The 22,367-nt window shown below is 40.9% G+C and overlaps 3 protein-coding genes across 4 annotated transcripts; 2 read left to right on the forward strand and 1 right to left on the reverse strand.

Moving 5' to 3' along the window:
- The first annotated feature begins 80 nt into the window (after window positions 1–80).
- d2hgdh (D-2-hydroxyglutarate dehydrogenase) lies at window positions 81–4,285 on the forward strand. Its single transcript, XM_005934343.3, has 10 exons — window positions 81–424; window positions 934–1,300; window positions 1,388–1,445; window positions 1,524–1,663; window positions 1,795–1,988; window positions 2,063–2,231; window positions 2,361–2,504; window positions 2,645–2,787; window positions 2,938–3,103; window positions 3,192–4,285. Exons 2-10 carry the CDS (start codon window positions 961–963, stop codon window positions 3,455–3,457), a joined length of 1,620 nt encoding a protein of 539 aa, XP_005934405.1. The 5' UTR covers window positions 81–424; window positions 934–960; the 3' UTR covers window positions 3,458–4,285.
- A 9-nt stretch (window positions 4,286–4,294) lies between these two features.
- Window positions 4,295–12,374, reverse strand: acvr1l (activin A receptor, type 1 like). Of its 2 annotated transcripts, none has more exons than XM_005934344.3 (10): window positions 12,216–12,374; window positions 11,465–11,548; window positions 10,532–10,786; window positions 10,210–10,421; window positions 9,113–9,212; window positions 8,171–8,317; window positions 7,354–7,629; window positions 6,935–7,132; window positions 6,574–6,704; window positions 4,295–5,493 (listed from the first exon to the last, which is right to left on the reverse strand). In XM_005934344.3, the coding sequence occupies exons 2-10, from the start codon at window positions 11,535–11,537 to the stop codon at window positions 5,362–5,364; spliced, it is 1,524 nt and encodes a 507-aa protein (XP_005934406.1). In that variant the 5' UTR covers window positions 11,538–11,548; window positions 12,216–12,374; the 3' UTR covers window positions 4,295–5,361. The 2 variants fall into 2 exon arrangements, with proteins under 2 accessions (XP_005934406.1, XP_005934407.1); XM_005934345.3 differs by having other exon boundaries at window positions 12,212–12,374.
- Window positions 12,375–16,020: 3,646 nt separating this feature from the next.
- Window positions 16,021–22,361, forward strand: otomp (otolith matrix protein). Its single transcript, XM_005934342.3, has 9 exons — window positions 16,021–16,297; window positions 16,782–16,918; window positions 17,150–17,252; window positions 17,428–17,613; window positions 18,525–18,699; window positions 19,291–19,358; window positions 20,900–21,084; window positions 21,410–21,581; window positions 21,760–22,361. Exons 1-9 carry the CDS (start codon window positions 16,207–16,209, stop codon window positions 21,768–21,770), a joined length of 1,128 nt encoding a protein of 375 aa, XP_005934404.1. The 5' UTR covers window positions 16,021–16,206; the 3' UTR covers window positions 21,771–22,361.
- Window positions 22,362–22,367: the final 6 nt, after the last annotated feature.

Here is a 22,367-nt window from a genome sequence, read left to right on the forward strand (position 1 = left end):
TTTTTTTTGGGGGGGGGGGGGTGTCTGTGTGTGTATGTATGCTAACTTTTATTAGTTTTAGATTCATAAGTATATTAATTTGGTCCTGTTCTAAATTAATCAAATGAAAAAGGTCTGTAATTAATTATTTTCTCTCTAAACCTCGATTCACAGCTTGATTATTCAGTCATCACTCTGTTTAATAATAAAGAAAGGCTCCCACCCATAGGCTAATATCCATTGCGTCAATCTGAAAACATGCTTCTGATTGGTCCGTTTTCCTCTCTGCTTTTTTTCTTACTGTCAACCTCAGTAAGCAGCTTCATGCACTTGCTAGCAAGCTAAAAACACGGGATGTGCCATGTTTATGTAACTGAACTGCCCTTGAACTTTGTGACTTTCATGACGCGAAAAAAAGACACACATTGCTAAATGAACGCTTCTGGTGAGTAAATGAAGCCGTTATTCGGAAATATCGGAAAGGAGCGTGCTAAGCAAAGTAGCTAAGCTAACTGAAGTTGCAGCTGCTTCAGGTGGTGATATTTGCAAGAAGAAAACATGCAAAGAGGGTAATAAGATGCATTGCTGCTGGGAAGTAAGCGTATTTGCTGCAAAACACATGTAAAAAGACAGCTTTAGTTAGTGCACTTACTAAAGCTGTTCATACCTTAGGTCTCTTATACCTCATATCTTCCATCTCCTATTGCTGTTTGTGTTTATGAATGGATGCAGAAAGAGATGCAACGAATTGCCACCAATGTAGAGTTTAATCAAGGTTGGCTTTTTATTTCTGCGTCTTTGAAGCAAAGAAAATGCAGTTAACTTCTAGCTAACAATCCTAACATTGCAGATGACTAGAGACAAAATAACTAGAAGCTTTCAACTCCACTACAAGATAAAAATGCTTTTAAAAAAATATCCAACTCTTCTTGTTGTCCCACCTGTTTTCTGCAGCTTGTGTTGCCGCCTGTCTCTACAGTCATGGCAGGACTTTTGAAAAGAGCACTAAGGCTAAGGACAGCTCTGAGATGTCTGTGCGACTACAACACGCTCTCACGATCTACAGCCACTCTTTCACCTGTTGACTTTCACAGTCCTTTTCTGACCTGCAGCTCAGAGCAGGTTTTGGCCTCCACTCGTAAGCTACATGCTGGGGCAGACGGGTCTAAAGTATCTCCTTCTGCAGCACCAGAGAGGTTGCCTTTCTGTAGAGTAACTGAGGAAGATCTGGCCTTTTTCAGGAAGATCCTAGCAGGCAGAACCATTGTTGACCCTGATCTGGTGGAGCCTAGTAATGTGGATTGGCTAAAGTCTGTGAGAGGTGAAGGCTACAATTGAATCCTTAATATAGTTCATAATAATAATCTACTGGTGTTGATGGCTCATTTTTCTGTTATATGTCCTGCAGGTTCTAGTGAAGTGTTGCTTAGACCTCAGACAACAGAGGAAGTATCACAAATTCTAAGGTAGATGGTAACCAAATCAACAGAAAGGTGTTTATCTAGTCATCAGACTTTTTCACATGTTTTGTTTTTCTCCTATAGTTACTGTAACAGTCGTAACCTGGCGGTGAACCCTCAAGGAGGAAACACTGGGCTGGTCGGTGGCAGCGTGCCAGTTTATGATGAGATAATTCTCTCCACCTCTCTAATGAACAAAATCCTTGACTTTGACAGTATCTCTGGTAAGTTTACAAGTTGAATTCAAAAGAATTCAACTTTGTCGCCATAGGCTGACAAATACCTGACAAATGTGTTTTTGATTTATGGTTACTTGTGCTGAAAATTCTCAAAGATCACTTTGTTTCCCTCTCAGGTGTTCTGACCTGTCAGGCAGGTTGTGTCTTGGAGAACTTGTCTTTCTACCTCGAGGAGAGAGACTATATAATGCCACTGGATCTTGGGGCAAAAGGCAGTTGCCAAATTGGCGGCAATGTAGCAACCAATGCAGGTGGTCTCCGGCTGCTGCGGTATGGGTCCCTACACGGGACTGTGTTGGGTCTGGAATTGGTGAGTGCTGGACTTTTGATACTCTTCCCCCCCCAAAAAAGTAAAGCTTATTTTCAAATCTGTAACACATGCAGGTATTGGCAGATGGGCAGGTGTTGGACTGCTTATCCACCCTGCGGAAAGATAATACAGGATATGACCTCAAACAGCTCTTCATAGGGTCTGAAGGCACTTTAGGAGTCATTACTGCAGTGTCCGTCCTTTGTCCACGGAAACCCAAATCTGTTAATGTTGTTTTCCTGGGTAGGATTTTCTATTTGCTTCTCAGATATACCTTTGTAAAAGATGATAGAGAAAGTTTTGCAAACCATTAAATGCGTTGCTTTTCTTGGAGATTAGCAACAAAACTCATGTGTCTATCTCTGCTGTTAGGTTGTGAGACGTTTGAGCAGCTGCTGAAAACATTTCAGCTCTGCAAAGGCATGCTGGGAGAAATTCTGTCCGCCTTCGAGTTCCTGGACAGTGAATGTATGAGGCTGCTGAATACGCATCTCAAACTACCCAATCCTATATCTGGTATAAGCACGTTTTCTCTCTCTCTCTCTCTCTCACACACACACACACACACACACACACACACACACACACACACACCTGTAACGATCCTATAAAACGAGTGAGCACACGCAGACCTGCCCTTTCCGTTTGCTGTGCAGACTGTCCATTCTACATCGTCATTGAAACTTCGGGATCTGACCCGACCCACGATGCGCAGAAACTCCACAACTTTCTTGAGGAGGCAATGACATCATCGCTGGTCAGTGATGGAACGGTAGCAACTGAGGAAGCAAAAATAAAGGTCGGTGGACATGATTGGGAAAAATATGCTTCTGTTGCATACAGTGAAGAAACTTAAGTATTCCAAGATTGATCCAAGATCATTTTATGTAATTGCATAGGTAAATATAATGCCAAATGATAAAAACATTTTCTGCTCCCGTTTTCTCAGGCTCTGTGGTCACTGCGTGAACGTGTCACTGAGGCACTGACTCACGATGGCTTCACCTACAAGTATGACATCTCCCTTCCAGTGGAACGGATCTACCAGCTGGTGACAGACATGAGGAAGCATCTGGGAAACCGGGCCAAAAGTGTGGTGGGATACGGACACGTAGGTAAGACGACTTGATAAAATGATCTGCACATACTCTATACACATACTACTGTCAGCTATCATCTAATTCTCTCTTACTTATCCTGTAGGTGATGGTAACCTCCACCTGAACGTCACTTCTCCGTCTAAAGACCCTGCTCTCCTGGCTGCCATTGAGCCATTTGTTTATGAATGGACAGCCAGCTGTCGTGGGAGCATTAGTGCAGAGCATGGACTGGGCCTGAAAAAGAGGAACTACATTTACTACAGTAAACAGAGCCAGGCTGTGGCACTGATGGGTAATATCAAGGCTATGCTGGACCCCAAAGGCATCCTCAACCCGTACAAGACTTTACCAGACAACCTGAAGCAGTGATGTACGCAGAGGTCATGCTCGAGTTAAACTTTAGTTACAACCTCACCGCTATATGGCGTGTGTGGCAGTTAGGGTGCTTTTCACACATTTGGTGCAGAGCTGACAGTTCACTCAAGAAACACTATTTGTCACACAAGCCACAAAACCCAGTCTTGCAAAAAAGAAAAGACAAAGTAGTTTCATTTTCTACAAAGCATTACTTTCAGACAGATATCTTCTTTAGCAAGCTGCGCAAGTGAAGTTCCAGTTTAAATATTTTAACTACCCTTGTTACTTGCACTGATAGAGTAGCCTTAGTCTGATGCACTCCATATTCTATAGAATATTCAGCAGGTTTTAGAGTTTGAAAAGAAAAAAATTCCACTTTCTCAGAGGAAACAAATGAACAATGACTGTCCTTCATATGGTGTTTGAGTGCCACTAGAGGGCAGGTGGGTATAACAGTGTGGGTAAAATGTTGTCTGGATAAACTGATGTTTGATACATTTATGCAGTGAATGCCACAGCTTGTAATTGGTGGCCAGCTGTTTTCCTGTCAAAATCCAGATGTTCTGGATTTGGATGTAGCCATAGTAGGTGTCGGCAGCTGACTGTGTACATGTACTGAATGTATAATCATGCAGTAGCAGATTAAAGCTTTCCAATTTTGTTTGTAGAAATCAGAGCACATACTGCCCATTCATTAGGCAAGATTGCAGTAAATGTTTACATATAAAAAGGCAAAACAACTTTTCCCCCCCAAAAAAACAAAGCCAGCATTTGAAAACAAAATCCTTCATACACCTGCAACTTTAAATTTAAAGTCTTCAATAAACATTTCCAAATGAAGACAGAGTGTTTGTTTTTCCATTATTCAGGCAACTTGTACATAACTGGATTTCACCTCCAGTCTCTTAAAATAAAATGCACATTAGAACACAAATAGACCTTTTGTGATTCCTCCTTGCCTGAGCAGAAGACTTTTTCAGAATCAGCCACAGTGAGTTTATAAAGTATGCCACACAGAGGATCAGGTCATTTCCTATTCCTATCACAAGTTACACACTAATTCCTATTGGCAGGTACTTGCTGCTTCTCTAGTCCACAAACCATCAGAATAAACATGTTTGTAGTGTTTTGATCTTCTTCCCTACCCTTGTCCACTATTTCTCAAAATATCATTTCCTGTCCAAATAATGATGACGTGTAGAGGAAGTCCAGTAGAGTAAATACCTATATATGTATGCAGTCAGTTTCACACACCCATCGCACATTAATCTGTATCTTCAGTAGTGTGGTAGCAATGGTGATTCAATACATAAATAACATACTAGTGTTTTTTTTTCTTTAAGAAAAAGGTTTAAAAACAATTTTGATTCGATTGGCTCTTTTTTCCTTTTATAAGTGAACATTGTGTTTCTGTGGTGATGGCTGATAGTAATAAATGGGTGATAGATTTCTGATTGTCTCTGAGCAGAATGCCAAAAGGCTGGAGATCAGAAATTTGAGTAGACACTCAGTCTTGTAGTGTTTGTACTGGAAGGCAAAACCCAGTGTAGTCCCGCATGGGCATTAAAGCATTGGGATGGGGTTCCTATAATATACCAGCCAGTCACACTCAGTAACAGTCCATAGTTCAAGTTGGTGGAAACACACTGGCAATTGGTTTGCCTCATATCAAAGGCTGGCTTATTCAGAAACGACAGGTCCAAATGTCTGTGTGGGCTTCAAGTCAAACATGTTGGTGGAAGGCATCCACAGAGAAAGTGAGAGAAGGATGAGGCTGAATGACTCTTGGAACACCTCTTTCCTCTAGTCCTCTTTCCATCTGCCTAATCTCCCTCTCTCTTTTTAACAAAACACTGGGAGTCTTGTTGAAGCCAATCCCTGACACCAGGCAGCTGCCTCTGAAACATGGCACCCTCTCACGACTCCTTGCCCTTTTCCAGAGAGTTGTGAATCTTGTCTAGGGTCTTCTTGATGCGCAGTGCTGTAAGCCTGGCAGAGGGGTTCTGGTACCAACATTCCTTCATTAGTTTCACCAGAGCAGAGAGAGTCTGAGGGAGAAAGAATGAATAAAAACAGTGATGATACCATTCTGAAAAGAATCAATGTGACTGCAAGCACTTTCAGATGTTGGCCCATCACCAGATAATGATCACATATGTAGGCACTCATGAGTCATGGATAAAATAAGAGCAAGAGTAGTTGGTTCGTCATCATATACAGGTGCTATTAAGCAATTGCAGAAAAAACAACAACAATATACTTGATGGACTTTCACAGCTGTATGCCTCTAGTTAACTATTAGACCCATATTACATAATGAAGACTGAAGAAATTTAGTATAAGCAAAGTATAATTGTCTGTCTAGTAAAGCTGAGAGTAGACAAAATGTCAGATATTTTGTACAACTGCTTGTTAATGCAACCTGCCAATCTAATCTGCCACTCATGTGGCAGGAGCTGAGTGCATCCAGACATGTTCAAGATTTCATGTTGAAGGTCAAACTGAGCATCAGCATTAGAAGAAAGTTGACTTAGGAGACTCTGAACATGATTACTGGTAACAACAACTTGCATGGTTTAAAGAAAATGACATAAAAAGATCAAATATCAACAGTCACTCAAATAACCGGCTGTTAAAACCAAGGTATATAGAAGAGCACGTCAGAACACATCAACATTTGCAGCAGATGGGCTACAACAGCAGAAGACCGCACCATCAAGACTCGAAAAAGGTTGCCTCATCTGACGAGTCTCAATTTCTGCAGTTCTACTCGTTTCACTGAACTCAAATGGCCTCCACAGACACCAGATCTCAATCCAACTGAGCACATATGGTGTGTGGCGCTATCATTTCAACATGGACCAAAATCTCTGGGCCATTAATCTGTGCTTCAAAGATCTCAGGGAATTCTGTTCAAAGGGGTCTAATTCGATATAAATGGACAGTAAGTGTAGATGTTACTGCAAATAAAGTGTCTCATGTCAGTATTTGTCAGAAACATTGCAGAAGGCCTATATAATTACCACATGGCCAAAATCTGCCTTTTTGAACGCCTTCATCCTATTGACAAATATTTTGACACACAGACAAAATATTGCAGACAGACACACAAAAAGATTCTTACTCACAGGATCAGAGAACCATCGATTAGGAATGAAAGGCCTCTGCTGTTCCACACACACCACTTTCCTCATATCCTCAAAGCTGGGATCGTTTGGCACCTGATCGTAAAACGGAGGTTTGTACTCTTCAACAATGCCTGGAAAGTGGAATTTGAATGAGAAAAATTAGTGAAAATTTAAGGACAAGTTAAACAACAAGGAATGAAGAGACAACCAGAGGGCCTGGCACAGATCACCGCACTGCATCATAGTATTTGACTGTATTACAAGCAGCAGGAATTTTATGTATGAAGCAGTGCATCGTGATCACATTAGCGTACCACTCTCTGTAACGTCCACAGCAGTGCACTATGTGCATGACACTCACCATTGCTGTACGTGCGTCTCGCTATCTCCCACAGCACCAGTCCAAAGGCCCATATGTCCACTCGCTTGTAAGCATCGAAGCAGTCTGTCTGAATGGTTTCTTCCAACACTTCAGGTGCCATGTAGCGCTTGGTGCCAACCTTTGGATTGTTGCCCACATCCAGCAGATTGTCTGCCTGGGAGTGGGTCACGGCCAGCCCTGTAGCATGCAGTTACACACAGTGTTATAACAGGACCTGAAATTGATGTCTCCTGAAATGAGCGTATGATTTTTTAGTACTTTTAGTATCTAATTAATTTATGTTTACTCTTTTGAGCAGGTAGCACTGGTGAATCACATGCCTACAGTTTATCTGAATCCCTGAAATAGGTGAAAATCCCAACAGTTCGGAGGAGACAAAAAGCAGAAAAGTGACTGACCAAGGTCTGCGATGCAGCACCGCAGCTCCTTGGTCACCAAGATATTTTTACTCTTCAGGTCCCGGTGTGCGATGGCCGGTTTTCCCTCTGTGCCAAAGATCTCCGTGTGCAGGTGCACCAGGCCGCACGCTATTGATGCAGCCATTGCCAGACCTTCTGATGTCTCCACTGCGACTCGCTGCAAGTAGTCATAAAGCGAACCATTTTCATGGTAATGGGTGATGAGCCACAGTTGAGTGCTGGAGTTTCGAGAAGTCATATCGGATGCCATGAACCCTGAGGGACAGAAAGGTGAAAGGTAATATCATGAAATTGTGTATTATTGATTCAGACGTAAGTCAAGTTCCTCTGGCATCCATCACACTTATTACTGTTGCATTTTGCTGAATCCTTTTGTATTATCTTTCACAGATCATCTTGTACTTCCTGGTCCCTTTAGGGGGTCACCACAGCGACTCCTCTACCTCCATCTCACTCTGTCCCTAGGATCCTTTTCTGTCATACCAACCCTCTGCATGTCCTCCTCTTCTGCATTAATGAATCTTCGTGGTTTTACACTTTTCCTCAAGCCTGGCAGCTCCATATTCAAGATCCCTTTGTTTAATATATCCACTATCCCAGTAGCTCTAACCTGAGCCGTCCCGCTGACATCATGGGACGGCTCAGGTGCTTTAAAATAAACTGAGAGATTCTCCAGTTCAGGGAAGCTGAGGTTAAAATTAGGAGCTGCCATTACTATGCAAGGAAACACACATGTTAGCCTAACCAAATTTGGGGACAGTCAGCAAGACCAAAACATTAAGCGTAACAGACTCACCCAGTATGTTTTCATGCCTCAGCAGCACTGTATTGTAGATCTCTGTCTCTCTGAACCAAGACTTCTCATCTCTCGAGGAAAAGATTTTCACAGCCACATTCTCGCCCTGCCACTGTCCTCGCCACACCTCTCCATATCGTCCTTTGCCTGGCGGAAAAAATATATATGTATAATAAAGAGAACACAAGAGGAGAGGAGACAAGAAACAGGAAGTCAGAAAAGAAAAAAATACAGATGCATGCATTTTAAAAAGACAATCACTGTCTACTTTTTAAAATTTGAGGGGTGAATTTTTACTCTATTCCATTGCTACAGCAGTGAGATTCTTTTGGCCCAGATTTGATGTTTCCACATCAAAAGCTCAACTGTGCACAAAGCCACAAACTTGAAAACCAAACTCTTACAAGCTGTAGTTCATGATACCGTGGTATATAAAAAGGACCCCAAGACAAGTAACCTACATACTTTTATTTGAAAGCTACATCAAAATCTGTCAGATTATATAGTGCTTTTTACAGTGACATTATCTTTATCTTTAACTTCTGACAGGTGACAGTTTTGAACATGGTCAACAACTCACACAAATAAAAAAGGAACTGATAAAATGTTTTGACAGTTTCTTGAAGTAAGTCACAGATGATTTGACCTCCCGTCTCTTTGACATCACTCAGATTCCACAGATATGTACAGTCATGACTGTAGTCAGGATCGCCTGTGGCGTTAATTATATGCATGCTCGCTTCTGGGAAACTAACTAATGTGTGAATATATCCCTTTCCTCCTGATTAATGATAAGAATTTGTTATTTTCGTGATGAATAACTTATGTGTCATGACTTTGGATTTTTTTCATGTCATCTGAACAATTTGCTTTTCAGTAGAACTCTTATCAGATCTGCCAGTCAAACAGATATGAATCTGAAATGTTACGTGTTATACCTACCTACGCACTCCATCAGACTAATCTGTCGGGCCACAGTTCTTTGAACAAGGAAGGGAAGACCTGAACCACTGCCGGACGTACATGAGTGATCCAACAGGTCCTGCAGATAGACAGATTTGATTTTAGCTTTGTTTGCAAAGATTTTTTTTTTTTAAAAAAGAACATAAATCTTTACATGTCATATGTAACTAGCATGTAGAGTCATATACAGGTGTATGCTTAATATGCTTGCTGAAAGCTACAGTTGTGATCAGAAGTTTACATACACTCATCAGTGTATGTAAATCATGAACTTTATGGCAATTTTGGACTTTTAATGACTTCTTCAGGAATTGGGTTCACAAGTTTCAATTTAATTGGATTTTCTAAAATCTGCATGGGGTGAAAAGTATATCTGTGAAGGTTCTCATCCATCCAGGTCATCGTAGCCTAAGGAGCTTGGAAAGAAAAAGGTCTGGACTTTTTTAAGTTGCTTGAAGATGTCTCACCTCTCATCCGAGAAGCTTCTTCAGTTCTAGGGTCAAATGATGGAGAGCCCCAGATTTAAGCCCCAAGTTACATCTAGACCAGAACCTTTTGGTAGTCATTTACATGTTTCTGGCAATATATCTCACCACTTTTTCTGCAGAACTGGCACAGTTGGCAGGTAGTCATTGTCCTCCATTATTCCATCCACTTTGTGCAATGTACCAATACTATAGGCAACAAGACAGCTCCATGCTGGGCAGTTGTCACAGTGTTTTTAGGTTTGAAAGGCTCACTTTTACTACACTTTTTTACTTTTGACTGTGTAGTTTAGAGAAACTCCCAAAATAAGTTCAGACTTGTGCACCTAGTTCTTGTTCTTTAAAGTCATTAAATGTCTATGTTGTACAATTATTCCACCCTGGAGAAAGAACAGTTCCAAGGAATCATTAAAAGCCAAGATTACCATAAAGTTAATACCCATAGGGGTATGTACACTTCTGACAATAACTGTTAATTCAAGGTGAAAAATATCCCAATACTCAGAGGCTGGAAGAGAACACAAAGCGTGAGATGGGCCTTCTTCTTGCTTTGGCCAAATCCCTTTTCATGGTTATCTCTGTTACTCTTACCGCTAAAGTGCTGTCTCCGACATTGGAAGTGATGAGACCGTCTATGGCTCCCTGCTCAGTGTCAAACTCCTGCAGTCTCTGCAGACGTCCATGATGGAGCCTTCTGCAAGCCAGCACAGATACTACAGACAGCAGAGCCAGAACGACCACTGGGCCAAGTACGAAGAGAGCTAATGTCTCCACACGATATCGAACTGGCTCACCTTCTGGGGCTGTGGGTAAATGTAAAAAAGAGATATGTATAGTTTGAAATTGGGGAAAAACATTTATAGTAAGGAAAAGAGCTACAGGACAGTCCAATTTCCTTGTAGACATAAAGCACCTGATGGTAGAAGAGACATCAGATATTCCCTGGTGGTATTGCCGTTGCACCTGTCCTGGGAGCAGCATTGAATAGCCTGGTGGTAGGACGTAGCTGTGAAGCACTGGAGAAGGATTTGGTCCGCGTCGTCCAAACAGCCACGCTCAAAAAAAACTCCACTCTTACTAACTTTGACCGAAGAGAAGCACTGGGTACCTTGGCACCGGGTGGGGTGGAGGCATTTAGGACCCTCACATGCACACTGCAGCTGTCCATCTGTAAATAACAGGATGCAAGTTCACAATATTAACTTTGAATTAAAGGTAACAGGTTCTAATAAAGCAAAAGACATAATAAAAGACAGGTAATGGACTCTCAGTGTGTTCGAGATAGAAGGTAGGTGGGCATCACCAGACACCCCGTGATACAATATTTTCACATTACTTTAAACCCACAATATATTATTGGGTTTTTAATTATTGGGTTGCTGAGTGTTACAGTGATATATATTGCAACTTCTCAAATGTTTTTAACTGCAAATTATGTCATCAAATTTAAACTTTGTCATATCCGTTTTATTCAATAAGATAAAAATGATCTGACATCACTTATTTTCTCGCTACAAAATGAGTACAACATTGCCACTTAAGTAAATGTTGCCTTAAGAGAGTGAGTCTGCTATCAGTGTGTGACAGTTAGCTCCAGCCACACATCAGCTTACATCTTAATTTCTTTCTTTTTTTTCCAAATCCAGAGTACATCACTTGTAAAAATTTTATTTATTTATTTATTTTTGTCGTATATCACACATAAAATTAAAGACCATACCTTTTCCGGGTATTATTTTTCTACTACAAATAAACAATCTCCAGCAATTTAATATTCAGGCTTGAGCACAAAGCAGCGAGAAGCAGTCTCACAAACAATAAATGAAAAAGCACATGAGTACAATACCTGGACCCTCAGCTGATATCGACAGAGTCTGCAGCGAGAGCAGCAGCAGGACATGGACACTGCAACGACCCATGTTTCAGTGCACTAAGAGTGGGGAGAAGATGCAAGATGAGCCAGAGAGTTCAGAGGAGTACACTCATAATTACATTTAGCCTCTTTATGTTATCTGACGAGCCTCATAAGGCTCCATACAGAAATGAAACAACAAATTATAAAGGCTGAATGAGTTCAGTTTGTCTTAGAAACCATTACTTAGTATACATTAGTGCAATGGATTAAACAGAAGCCTTTTTAAAAAGACAGTCACCATGAATTACTTCCAAATGTATAAATGTCTTCACCTGAACATAATATAATCGTGTGGTTTGTTCTTAAGTGGTTGACTAATAGACTAATTGCTTTATATATAAGACTTGATGTACTATAACTGTTCCTCCGCAGGCTAGCATGCACAAACATACACTAAAGTCAGCCTCTGGTTTTGACCTAACATTCAGAAACAACCAAAGCTATCAGCAAATCCTTCTTTAAAAGGAAAAAAAAGATAGGGGAACTAGTTGTTTGCTGTGGCCATTAACAGGCGACCTCATTGGCCGCTCACAGGCGCCCCGGAGGCGCCAGGATGCCTGGTGCTGCTGCCCTGTAAACTAAGCTAAGCTAAGCTAAATTAAGCTAGCCACACAGCACAAAGCGCAGACTGACAGCCGAACGAGGACAGCCAAAACAGAGCATTAAAACAACACCCACCTACCTGGCGCACACGCAGCGCAGTTTCTAACTCATGCTGTTAAGCCTGCACATTCGTACACGAGTATTAAATAATCGTATCGGCGTGATTTTCGATGTAAAACCACTAAAAGAAGGGACCACTGCCCAGCCCACCCACTGGCTGTTTTCGCTTCCAGCTACACTTGACGTCACCAAAACATTAACATCAAGTTGCATTGTGGGGCAGAGAAGTCCGCCAACTTAAAATCAGTGTAACGCCAGTGATATTAATGTGTATTTGAAGTGTTAATAACGTCAGCCATTATTATATGATAATTAAATGAGAAGAGACTATTGTTTGTTAACCTCCGTGGTCAGTAAATGCTGCTCAATGGGTCCTAGGCTGCAATCATTACACGTTTGTGTAAGCACTTATTGAATTTAAGTGCATTTTTTAGCATTATGCTGGTTTCTAATAGTGAAAGATTCGCTTTTTACTTCACAACATACCCTTGTTAATTCTCATATCATTGTTTAAAATATTATATATGTATTGTTATAGATTAAATGACACAAAGATGCATTGAGCTATTAAAGTTGGTCCCACGGTGACCAGCTACAGTATTAAACCTGCTTAAATCCTCTTACATTGATAAAAAAAACCCAGCAGTGATAATTTTACACTGAAAGAGTGTGCATTGTATTAAATCACTTATTTACTTAAGCTGAATTTCAATAAATACATTTTTAAAAGGTCACATATGCATCTATATCAAATCTAGATCAAATCCGGATACCAGACAGCTGATTTTTGGCTTTATAAAGAAGGCATTTCAACATCTCTTTCTCTATCAACGGGCCGGTTGTTGAGAGGCTACATGTGCCTATACAAGTCGTCATCATTGGACTTAAACACTGTTTCACATTGTTAGTAAAGCGCACCTGGGGCTCTATTTCCTCCAACCAAGGAAATACAGGGTTAGTTGGGAAAGTATAATTCATTTGTATAAAACTGTTATGGATTAATTTCTCCATCCTGACTTGGTATAGTAACACAATCAATCAGGGCAAACAATTGCTTGAAAAAGTAGTAAGTAGCCCCTTCAAGGTCATTGGTTGAGGTCTATCTTCCATAGCTTTACACTATGGCACCAGAATCACCAGGAAGGCTGGAAGCATCATCACTGACCCCTCCAACCCTGTACATCACCTATTCAATCTTCCCACATCAGGAAAAAGACACATGAGCAGAGCATCACATATTAGGGATAGCACCAACCTCTAAACTATTGAAATAAGCACTGAACCTCCTGTTACCTATATCAGATTGTAATCAAAAAATCTGAAACCATCGAAACCTATATTTATGTATCATGTCATCATATTCAAGTTAAAGACACTGGCAAATATCTGTTTTTGTCTCACTTGAGTAGACTAAATTTAGACTTAGTAGAGGACTAGTGTCAGAGCACAGGCTTTCCAAATACGAACTATGACTCACAGCAACAACCCAGAGGAGAAGTTATGAACTCACCTTTAATTTTAGTTCAAAAAAAAAATCTTACAGTTCGCTTATACTTTGGTCTGTGTGGGGGAGACTTTCTTGCTATTATTACAGCTGTTATTGCTGCTATTATACACAGACATTTAGAAACAAGACTAAAAATAACCAGTGACTTCCATTAGGAGCAGTATTCAGACATGATGCAATCTTTGTTTCCCAGTTAAGAAATTTGTGTAAAAACTGCTGATTATTTTATTTGATAAAAGTTGGTGAACTTCACATTACAACTAAAGACACTGTTATTTTCTGGGGAAAAGTTGGCAATGACTACATTTAGATGAGTTTGATTCTCTTTAATTATGAACCAGTTATCAAATGATTTGCTGCCTAATTATTCAGAGTGATACACTGCAATAAGGTCAGGTCTAACTTCTTGCTGTGACACACTTTTTATGCATGTCAGGGTTTTTGTTTCTGTACCTCTTTAAAACTGATGAAGAAATGCTTCTTAATTAAGATTCAGTAGTGATCCATCCAGGTGGGTCACATTTCTATTTCAGTTTTAAGACATCTGTCTCCTGCAACTCCTGCATATAGTACAGAGCAGGTCACATTCCTCCTGAATGTGCTGAGCAAGATATTGACCTCAAAATTGCTATTGTTCTCAATTGCAAGGCAAATATCATTCCATCTCTAGTAATTATTTTGGCAATGCAGCTTTGATGTGGAAAGGCAAAAGCGGGACGAGGAGCAGCAAGACTCCCTCTTGGAACAGCAGAGACAACAAACATTAAATTAAGTATGAATGGAGCAGCTGGTGTGGAGGTGTGTTGCAAAACGACTTGCAGATTTCAGAGGTCCATCTAAACAGGTTATCAGGCTTTATGCAGGCAGAAGCAACATAAATAACATGTCCTGTATAAGATTTGCCACAAGCATCGGCTGAGCCTTCAGCAGGTGTTAAGGTCACCTGATCTGCCAGGTTTCTGTTGGCTGAACTTGACTCAGTAGAGCCATTGCTACGCTAGCATTAGCCTTAGAGAGCATTTTGAATTGATCTGTCTTTTTGCCTATGTTTTCATGCTGTCTTCATCCTCCAAGGAATAAAACATTTACAGTGATGGTGGTCAATGGTGGTTTTAAAACGCGTCTTAAAAACCATTTTTACATATGACACTGTATGACCCTGATTTTATTGATTTTATTGTTTTGAATCTATTGTGTTCATTTTATTGTTTTTAATTCTAATTATCATTTTATACTTTTTTTGTGCTATTTGTGCTTATTTTATGATTTTAAGTTTTTATTTATTTATTTAGGGTAAATCTTTTTTTTTTTTTTTTAACATATTCATGTATCATTTTTGGCATGCCAAGTGTACAGCACTTTGTGTTCAGCTGTGTTGTTCTGAAAGTGCTATATAAATACATTGCTTGCTTGCTTGCAAGGTAAATAAATTAATAGAAAAAAGGAAAAATAGCACAGTTATTGATATGAACCAAATGATTAAAGATAAAGATCTGAATGTTTCAGAAGTTCATCTAAACAGGTTCTTTTGGGAAAACCCTATTTTCTCTCACTAATTTCTCAAAACTCCACATTTAATCACCAGTATTATGTGAGTGCTAGACTTCAAAAGTCCTTCTGTGCTCCCTGTCCCTTCACTGAAGTGTGCAGAAGATCAGATCTCCCAACTTTCCTCTTCCTGAAAAGTTTCATGAAAACCAATAGGACTCTTCGTGCCCTCAGCTCTCATGCAGATCTATTATTACATAATACTGCACCTAAAATATGGACTCAATGCTATATTAATTTCACTTTTCACCTCTGAAGACTCCTTCAATTATTGATTGGCACAGTAGATGTCAAGAAAAATGGCAGTGAGTTTCTGTGCGTGTGTGTTTGTGTGTACGCGTGTGGATGTGTTATTATGTGTGTGCAGAGCAGAGAGCGAAAAGGAGAATTGTATCAAGTATCCAATACGTTTTCCCTCCACAGGGTCCGTTGACCATGAACAATGGCCAGTGCTGTTTGTTCCTGCTTACCTGAGGCTTAGGTCTCCAGTGAGTCAGAGCAAGACCCAGCCAGTATCTATTCTCCAGGAACAGAGTTCCAGCACAGAGACACATTATCCGCAGCTTTCTTTAATTAAAGACCCCCGGTCGACACTCTGTGCCAGGTGACCTGAACTGCTCCGAGCCTGCATGTTTCTACCACTATCCTCTCCACTAGGGATAAGTCTCAGTGGATAATTAGAGAGGGAAATGCTATACTGCTGTCATGAGATGGAGGAAGGATTATCTACTAGGACTTTCAACTGAAGAGGCGGGGAAAGAGGAATAATGTGATGGTTTCTTCTACAGTCAGCCTACCTATCTCTTTCTCTTACCTTTCACCCTCTCTCTTCCTAAGACCAAATAATAAGCGAGGGAAGGGACACACAAGTGACTTTTCTTAATGTATTCCACCTGTTCCTCATCTCAGCTGTGTTAGCGAGTTAGTCCCAAGCAGGTTTCCATCCAGAGCTGACATGGAGTATCCAGGGAGAAGACTGCTTTCAGCGTTCCTGCTTTTTCTGCCTCTTCTGTATGTCAGATGTCTCTCCAATCAAAAAACTACAGGTATCAATTTAATACTGTTGGATAGCCAGATTAACCTCCTAAGACCTGAACTCTTCCATGGCATGCATTTTTAATTTCTCTTTGCTATTTGGGCTGATTTGGACCTGATGAATGTAAAAACGTGATTTTTTTTTTTTACCTTATTTTTGTTTCTGAGAAAAATGAGATTCACATAAGAGGACATTCACATTAAATTAGAATAGATAGAACAGTGGCAGTGTAACGTTCTCGTAAGTGGATATCAGGCCCTTGTAGAGCAAAATTTGATATTTTGGTCTAGACAACCCAAAATGTGTAGTCAACATATGTGGACACCAGGTCCTAGGAGGTTAATGCTAAAAACATCAGTGATCAAATCCTGCTTGTTTGTATATTTAAAAGGAGGCTTTAGTGGCAGAACTGCACGAGTTGTGGAATTTGAGGTCTAACTGTTTAAAGTTTGCACATATGTAATTTGCAACTTGTCCCTACTGTGTTTGAAAAGTCTCCTGGTGTGTGCTGTCTGATGCTGAGGAGCAGAAGTGTCTGGATTTGGCCGGAAACGCTACAGCCCGAAATGTAAAAGGAACACTGCAGTGTGTCCGTGGCTTAAACACCAGGGACTGTATGGAAAAAATCAAGGTACACAAGAAACAACTGATGGGGAAAGTAGATTCTTACCAAAAACTGTCGTACATTTAATTTATTTTATTTTATTAATTTTTATATCAGCTCTGTCAGATGCATGGCAGTTGAAATTTCTTAACATTAATAGGAACTGTTATATCTAAAAAGTGACTACAAAAGAAAATAAAAAGTATCTGTGAGACATAAAATGGGAAATATAAAAATATGAATATATATTTTGCTCAGAATGGAACTGCAGATGCAGCCTCCATGTTTGGAGATGACATCTATGCTGCTGGTTTCTGCCATGGCCTGGAGCTTGCTGCAGGAGAGTCCTACAATGGTGTAGGTAAGTCACGTGTTTAAGGTCTGCAGCAGGTGACACAGGAAGGCACTGAAGTCTCTGCGGCTTATGCCAAAATGCAGATACTGTTCACACAAAATACTTTCTTGCACCCACTGCTTAATCCCAATTTTAAAATTGATTCCTTTTATTTATTTTTCATTTTTGGTCTCTTCTGTAGATGGTATCAGCTACTATGTGGTGGCAATGGCGCGCCGCTCCTCCTCAGACCTGTCCCTGCTCGAGATGCATGAGCGCAGCTCTTGTCACCCCGGCATTCGAACCACAGTGGGGTGGACTGTTCCCATTGGCTATTTGGTCAACACATCCCAAATCAGTGTAGGAGAGCAGTGCAACTTCCCGAGAGGTGAGTCAGAGGGGACAGGGGTGATATAAGTGTAGGTGTGCTTTGGTGGAAGGTGTATGAAATGTTCAATGCAAGGAGGGGAAATTGGGAAAGCAGTGAAGGGGAACCAAGAGATGAAGAAATGAGGCAGACTGGAGATGCAAGGAGAGGAGACTGTCACACAACAGTGCTTCTTTCTGTAAATGTGAGGTGGATAAGGGGATAAAAGGGGAAACACAATAAAAAAAATCAGAAGGAAAGATAAACAGGAAAATGCTGTCTCTTAAAGTTTATTATTATGGTGCTCTGGACACATGGTTCCCAACCATCAAGAATTTAGTGTGGTCTTTTTTTCTATAAAAATCCAGCATCCAAATCTTGTAGAGACTGGTCTTAAAATACATTTTTGGCTGAGCATAACTTGCACGTGTGGTCCCAAACAGTGAAGAGGCTCATACTTATTTAATTTTAAATCAGTAGGTAAATTTAAACTGCACAAAAAAAAGATAAATCTGACTTTTAAAGTCTTGTGATATTGATAGCAAACTATAAAATTCAACAGTGGGAAGATGAAAAAGAAAGACAAGTGGACCTGAGTTATTTACTTTGACAGGGACCCTTTATGGTCATTTCCAGTACTATATTTTTATTCTTGGACTCTCTTAACTCTTGGAATTGAGTAGTTGGGCATGACTCACAGTTCACCCTGTCTGAGATTTCTTCTGTGATCACAGTAGTGTGAGCTTAAGATGACCACAATAAGGATATCCCCTCTCAATTACATCATACTAACTGAGTTTAGAGCGTTCTGTAGCCTTGTACAGTCCATATGCTGACCATGCAATAGTTTATAAACAGGACAAAAACCTTAAGCATGAAAGTGCAGAAGACTTTTCAAGTGTTCTTTGGTGTCTGTGTCTTTTTATTGTTAGTGGTGGGGAACTTCTTCGGCTATAGCTGCGTGCCAGGCATTAAGGATCCCCAGCACGATCCCAGAGGCAACAATCCAAAGAACCTCTGCGAGGCCTGTATAGGAGACGAGAACGACAGATACATCTGTGCCAACAACCACAGAGAGCGGCATTACGGAGAATCGGGAGCTCTGAGGTACACTGACATTAGTAACATGGGAAATAATACAACAACAGCACCCAGAGGTGAAGTAGATGTTATGACTGCTGCCTTTGTGTCTGCCCTCAATTTATATCCATCCCAGCATGCTGCCTCCATAAAGAAAATAATAGTGGAACTCTAGTGTATGCCTTATCTGAAGGTATGCAGTAGAGATAATAACAATACAGTGACAAATTACTGTGTGTATATATAGTGAACAGATGGAACACACAACCAGATTAAAATAAGAGAGCAGAAAATAATAAATCTAACAGTTCCTGTGATTGTGTCGCATGATTTGTTTAAAAAATCATGTATGTATTAAAGTATAAATATATAATACTGCTGTGCAGTACTGCCGTCTGTGCAGAACAGTCTTTGGCACAGTACTGAATGTACTTCAGAGGGGAACAAAAGAACTACAGGGGGTGATTTCTTAAAGTGCCACAGTAAGTGGCAGAGGGAGTTTACTTATGGTCTCCAGAGTGTGTTAACAGTAGCACACTGGCAACTGTGCTGATTTCATTCATATTTCAATCTATTTATAGACTGAATGTGTCTTGCTGTTTGTGTGTTTTCGTTCAGGTGCGTGGCTGAGAACCTCGGCGACGTGGCTTTTGTCAAACACACAACAGTCTTTGACAATTTGGATGGTCAGTGTGCAAACTATTGTTTATTTTAGAGACTATGATAGTCGTTGTTGTGTGATATAATTTTTATAATGTCTCAATTTGTGATTACATTGCTTGGAATATGCAGAGGGTGCAACTCCCTGTCAAGACATAGGATGTCAGTGTTTCATAACCCATTTGTGCTTTTTACAGAAAGTGGAATACAGTGATCGGATTGCACTGTAATTATGATGTCATATGATAATATGTGGGAATGTGAGGCGGAGAGAAAAGTAAGCAATCTGAAAACAAGAGAAGATAAGAGCGAGAATGAAAAAGAAACAGATATCACACACAAACGCACACACAGGATAGTCACAGAGTTGCAGACATTTTGTCCAGCAGTGAAGTGCCCTAATTCTCTGTTTGCTGCATCTGCTCCTCTGCTTTGGGCAACATCCAAAATTAATGGCGATCATTATCGCCGTCACGCTACACAGGCTCTGCTGGTATAGCCGAGAAGGAGCAGTTTGACGCCAGCTCCACAAAATGCTGTCGCTGCTTAACGAAGCATGTTTTATCATATGGTTCAGAAATGTCCAGAGTCGGAACGATTAACAGAGGTCAGGAAAACACAGAAGGTCTGGGTTGTTGTCTGGGAATGCTGTAGGCTTCAAGGTGGTTTACCCTTTTTTCACACAGTTGTTTGTTTTGTTAAACGGGGTTTTGTTTCCCTTTTTAAAATTCTCAGGGGACCGATCAAATCTGACAAAAACAGCATATAAAATATTGGTAAATTAGTCATAAATCAGGATTGCACTGTTTGATAAATGTGTCATCATAAACAAATTAATGAATGCACAAAAGAAAATAAAAAACTAAAGTAGTTCTTAGTTAATATAAATAGCTTATTCAGTGTATGAGGAATAATCACATACTAAACATTACAGCTTTCAAATGGTTTTAGATAAGGAGGTCAATGCATATGATGTTACTTTCCTTAGACTTAACTCAGAGGGAGACCGTGCAATTATATGAACAACTATGTCTTGGTATACTTACTGTAAACTTTTTTTAAATATTACTTTCGTGGCATTTTTGCCTTTATTGGACAGAGACAGTGTAGACAGACAGAGAGGGAAAGACATGCAGCAAAGGGCTGCAGGTCAGACTCGAACTCAGGCTGCTACTTTCTTTCACATGCTCGCCTGCTCACCCACTGAGCTAAATTGGCAACCCACAACTTACTGTAATCTTATCATCATGATGAGGACCCAGGATATCTCTACAGCTGGCCAAGAAATACACTAGTTTCTCTAAACCACAGTAAAACCATGTTAAAGCAAGTGCATATTCATTACTGGCTTTTAGAGGCGTTGGCATGTGGACTTTGCTCTGTCATAGTCAGAGATACCTAATCCCTTAATAGTCAGGCTAACTGTTTGCAGTCTTAATAATGTAGCTGAACTTTACATTTAACAGACAGACTGGTTTAATTTGTCTTATGTAACGCTGTGAAAGAAGTCAAATGTGCATTTCCCAAAATCCCAATCTCCTGTTTATACATCTCCTCTCTTGCCCAGGTAAGAACCAAGAGTCCTGGGCCCTGGATCTGGAGGTGGAGGACCTGAAGCTGCTGTGTCCTGATGGAACGGATGCCGGTCTGGAGGAGTATGAACGATGCCACATTGCCGCAGTCCCTGCCAACGCTGTGGTGGTGCGTATGGAGGACAAGTGCCGTGTCTGGAAGTACCTGGAACGCTTACAGGTGGGTGTGGACATAAGCTGCATGTGCTTTGCCTTTGTGTGTGTGAGAGTGTGTGTGTGTATGCACGTTTTTCCACAGAGCTGTGTGTGGATCTCTGGAGCCTGTGCTATTTATCTGCACAACTTAGTACGCAGGTATCTGCTAAACTGTCACCCTTCCTCCGTACTCAGTGTGTGGGAGACTCCAGGATGATTGATACGTCCTGTGCTGATCCGGCCAGCCTGCACTTACAATCTGAAAGATACTTATGTACACAGAACGCCAACGCACATCCATGCATGCCCTCATGCATTAAGCGCAGTCACACACTTCCTCTCTCCTGCAGAATGTGTTTGGCAATGCCACGGAGGGCTTCAGCCTGTTCAGCTCAGCAGGCTATGGCCAATCCGATCTGCTGTTCAGTGATGCCACCCACCACCTGCAGAGAGTTCTGGGTAGCTACTCCTCTTGGCTGGGCCCCACTTATACCACTGTGCTGCAAGCCTTCGAGTGTGAGGGTAAGAGTGATGACGTGTGCCTATTTGCCTGTGTGTAAAAATGTGTTTATGTGGAATTGCTGATGAAGAGTGGGTGGCTAAGTGGCTGGAGGAGTGTTTTTTGCTTTGTGTGTGTGTGTGTGTATCTGTGAGCGCATCCACTGCAGCTGTTCTCATTATTGCACTCTCCCACCACCAGGCTTCTGCTGATGGAAGAGGAGGAAGACATCCAGCACATCATCTTCCACCCCATCCCGCTTTCTCCATCCTCCCTCCCTGCCATCTGTGTCCCCCGTCTCATCATATTTTCTTCTTTTAGCTTTGCTTTATTAATGTTTTTTCCCCCCTGCATTTCACCACCCAATCTTTAATATTATATCCTTGCCCTCCTCCAAACTTTTATGACTTTTGATATGCTTGCTGGCAGGTTATGACAAGGTTAAAGAGTGGCTAGCTGGCTGTAACTAAAATTGAACATGTTTTTTAAAGGGCGCTGGGGGGGAAAGTGTAGAAAAGAAAGGGATAGGACAAAAAAGTTAATGATTGTTGTGGTTTTTCTTTTGTGTTTGATTAACACATACCAAAAAAAATCTCTTAACATTTGCTGCCCTGTATATTTGTTGGGAAACTGCAGCCTTCTTGGCTTGTTTCATTAGACTAAGCTTCGGTACCACCCTTCCACCTCACTCCCACAGGGTCTGTCTCTGGCACTGAACAACTGGGTGCTATTAACTTTTTGCTTAGAAGTCTCAGTTACTGTATGTGTGTGTGTGTGTGTGTGTGTGTGTGTGTGTGTGTGTGTGTGTG

This window comes from Haplochromis burtoni, unplaced genomic scaffold (assembly GCF_018398535.1).
Source record: "Haplochromis burtoni strain Fernald_Lab_line unplaced genomic scaffold, NCSU_Asbu1 Contig_89, whole genome shotgun sequence".
NCBI lineage: Eukaryota > Metazoa > Chordata > Actinopteri > Cichliformes > Cichlidae > Haplochromis > Haplochromis burtoni.

Coding starts and splice junctions, on each gene's coding strand:
- d2hgdh (XM_005934343.3), top strand. CDS start 961: ATGGCAGGACTTTTGAAAAGAGCACTAAGGCTAAGGACAGCTCTGAGA. Junction 1,664..1,794: donor TGACTTTGACAGTATCTCTG/GTAAGTTTACAA, acceptor TTTCCCTCTCAG/GTGTTCTGACCTGTCAGGCA. Junction 2,505..2,644: donor ACTACCCAATCCTATATCTG/GTATAAGCACGT, acceptor TTTGCTGTGCAG/ACTGTCCATTCTACATCGTC.
- acvr1l (XM_005934344.3), bottom strand. CDS start 11,537: ATGGGTCGTTGCAGTGTCCATGTCCTGCTGCTGCTCTCGCTGCAGACT. Junction 7,630..8,170: donor GAGGCATGAAAACATACTGG/GTGAGTCTGTTA, acceptor TCTGTCCCTCAG/GGTTCATGGCATCCGATATG. Junction 6,705..6,934: donor GAGACGCACGTACAGCAATG/GTGAGTGTCATG, acceptor TCCACTTTCCAG/GCATTGTTGAAGAGTACAAA.
- otomp (XM_005934342.3), top strand. CDS start 16,207: ATGGAGTATCCAGGGAGAAGACTGCTTTCAGCGTTCCTGCTTTTTCTG. Junction 17,253..17,427: donor AGAGTCCTACAATGGTGTAG/GTAAGTCACGTG, acceptor TCTCTTCTGTAG/ATGGTATCAGCTACTATGTG. Junction 17,614..18,524: donor GCAGTGCAACTTCCCGAGAG/GTGAGTCAGAGG, acceptor TTTTATTGTTAG/TGGTGGGGAACTTCTTCGGC.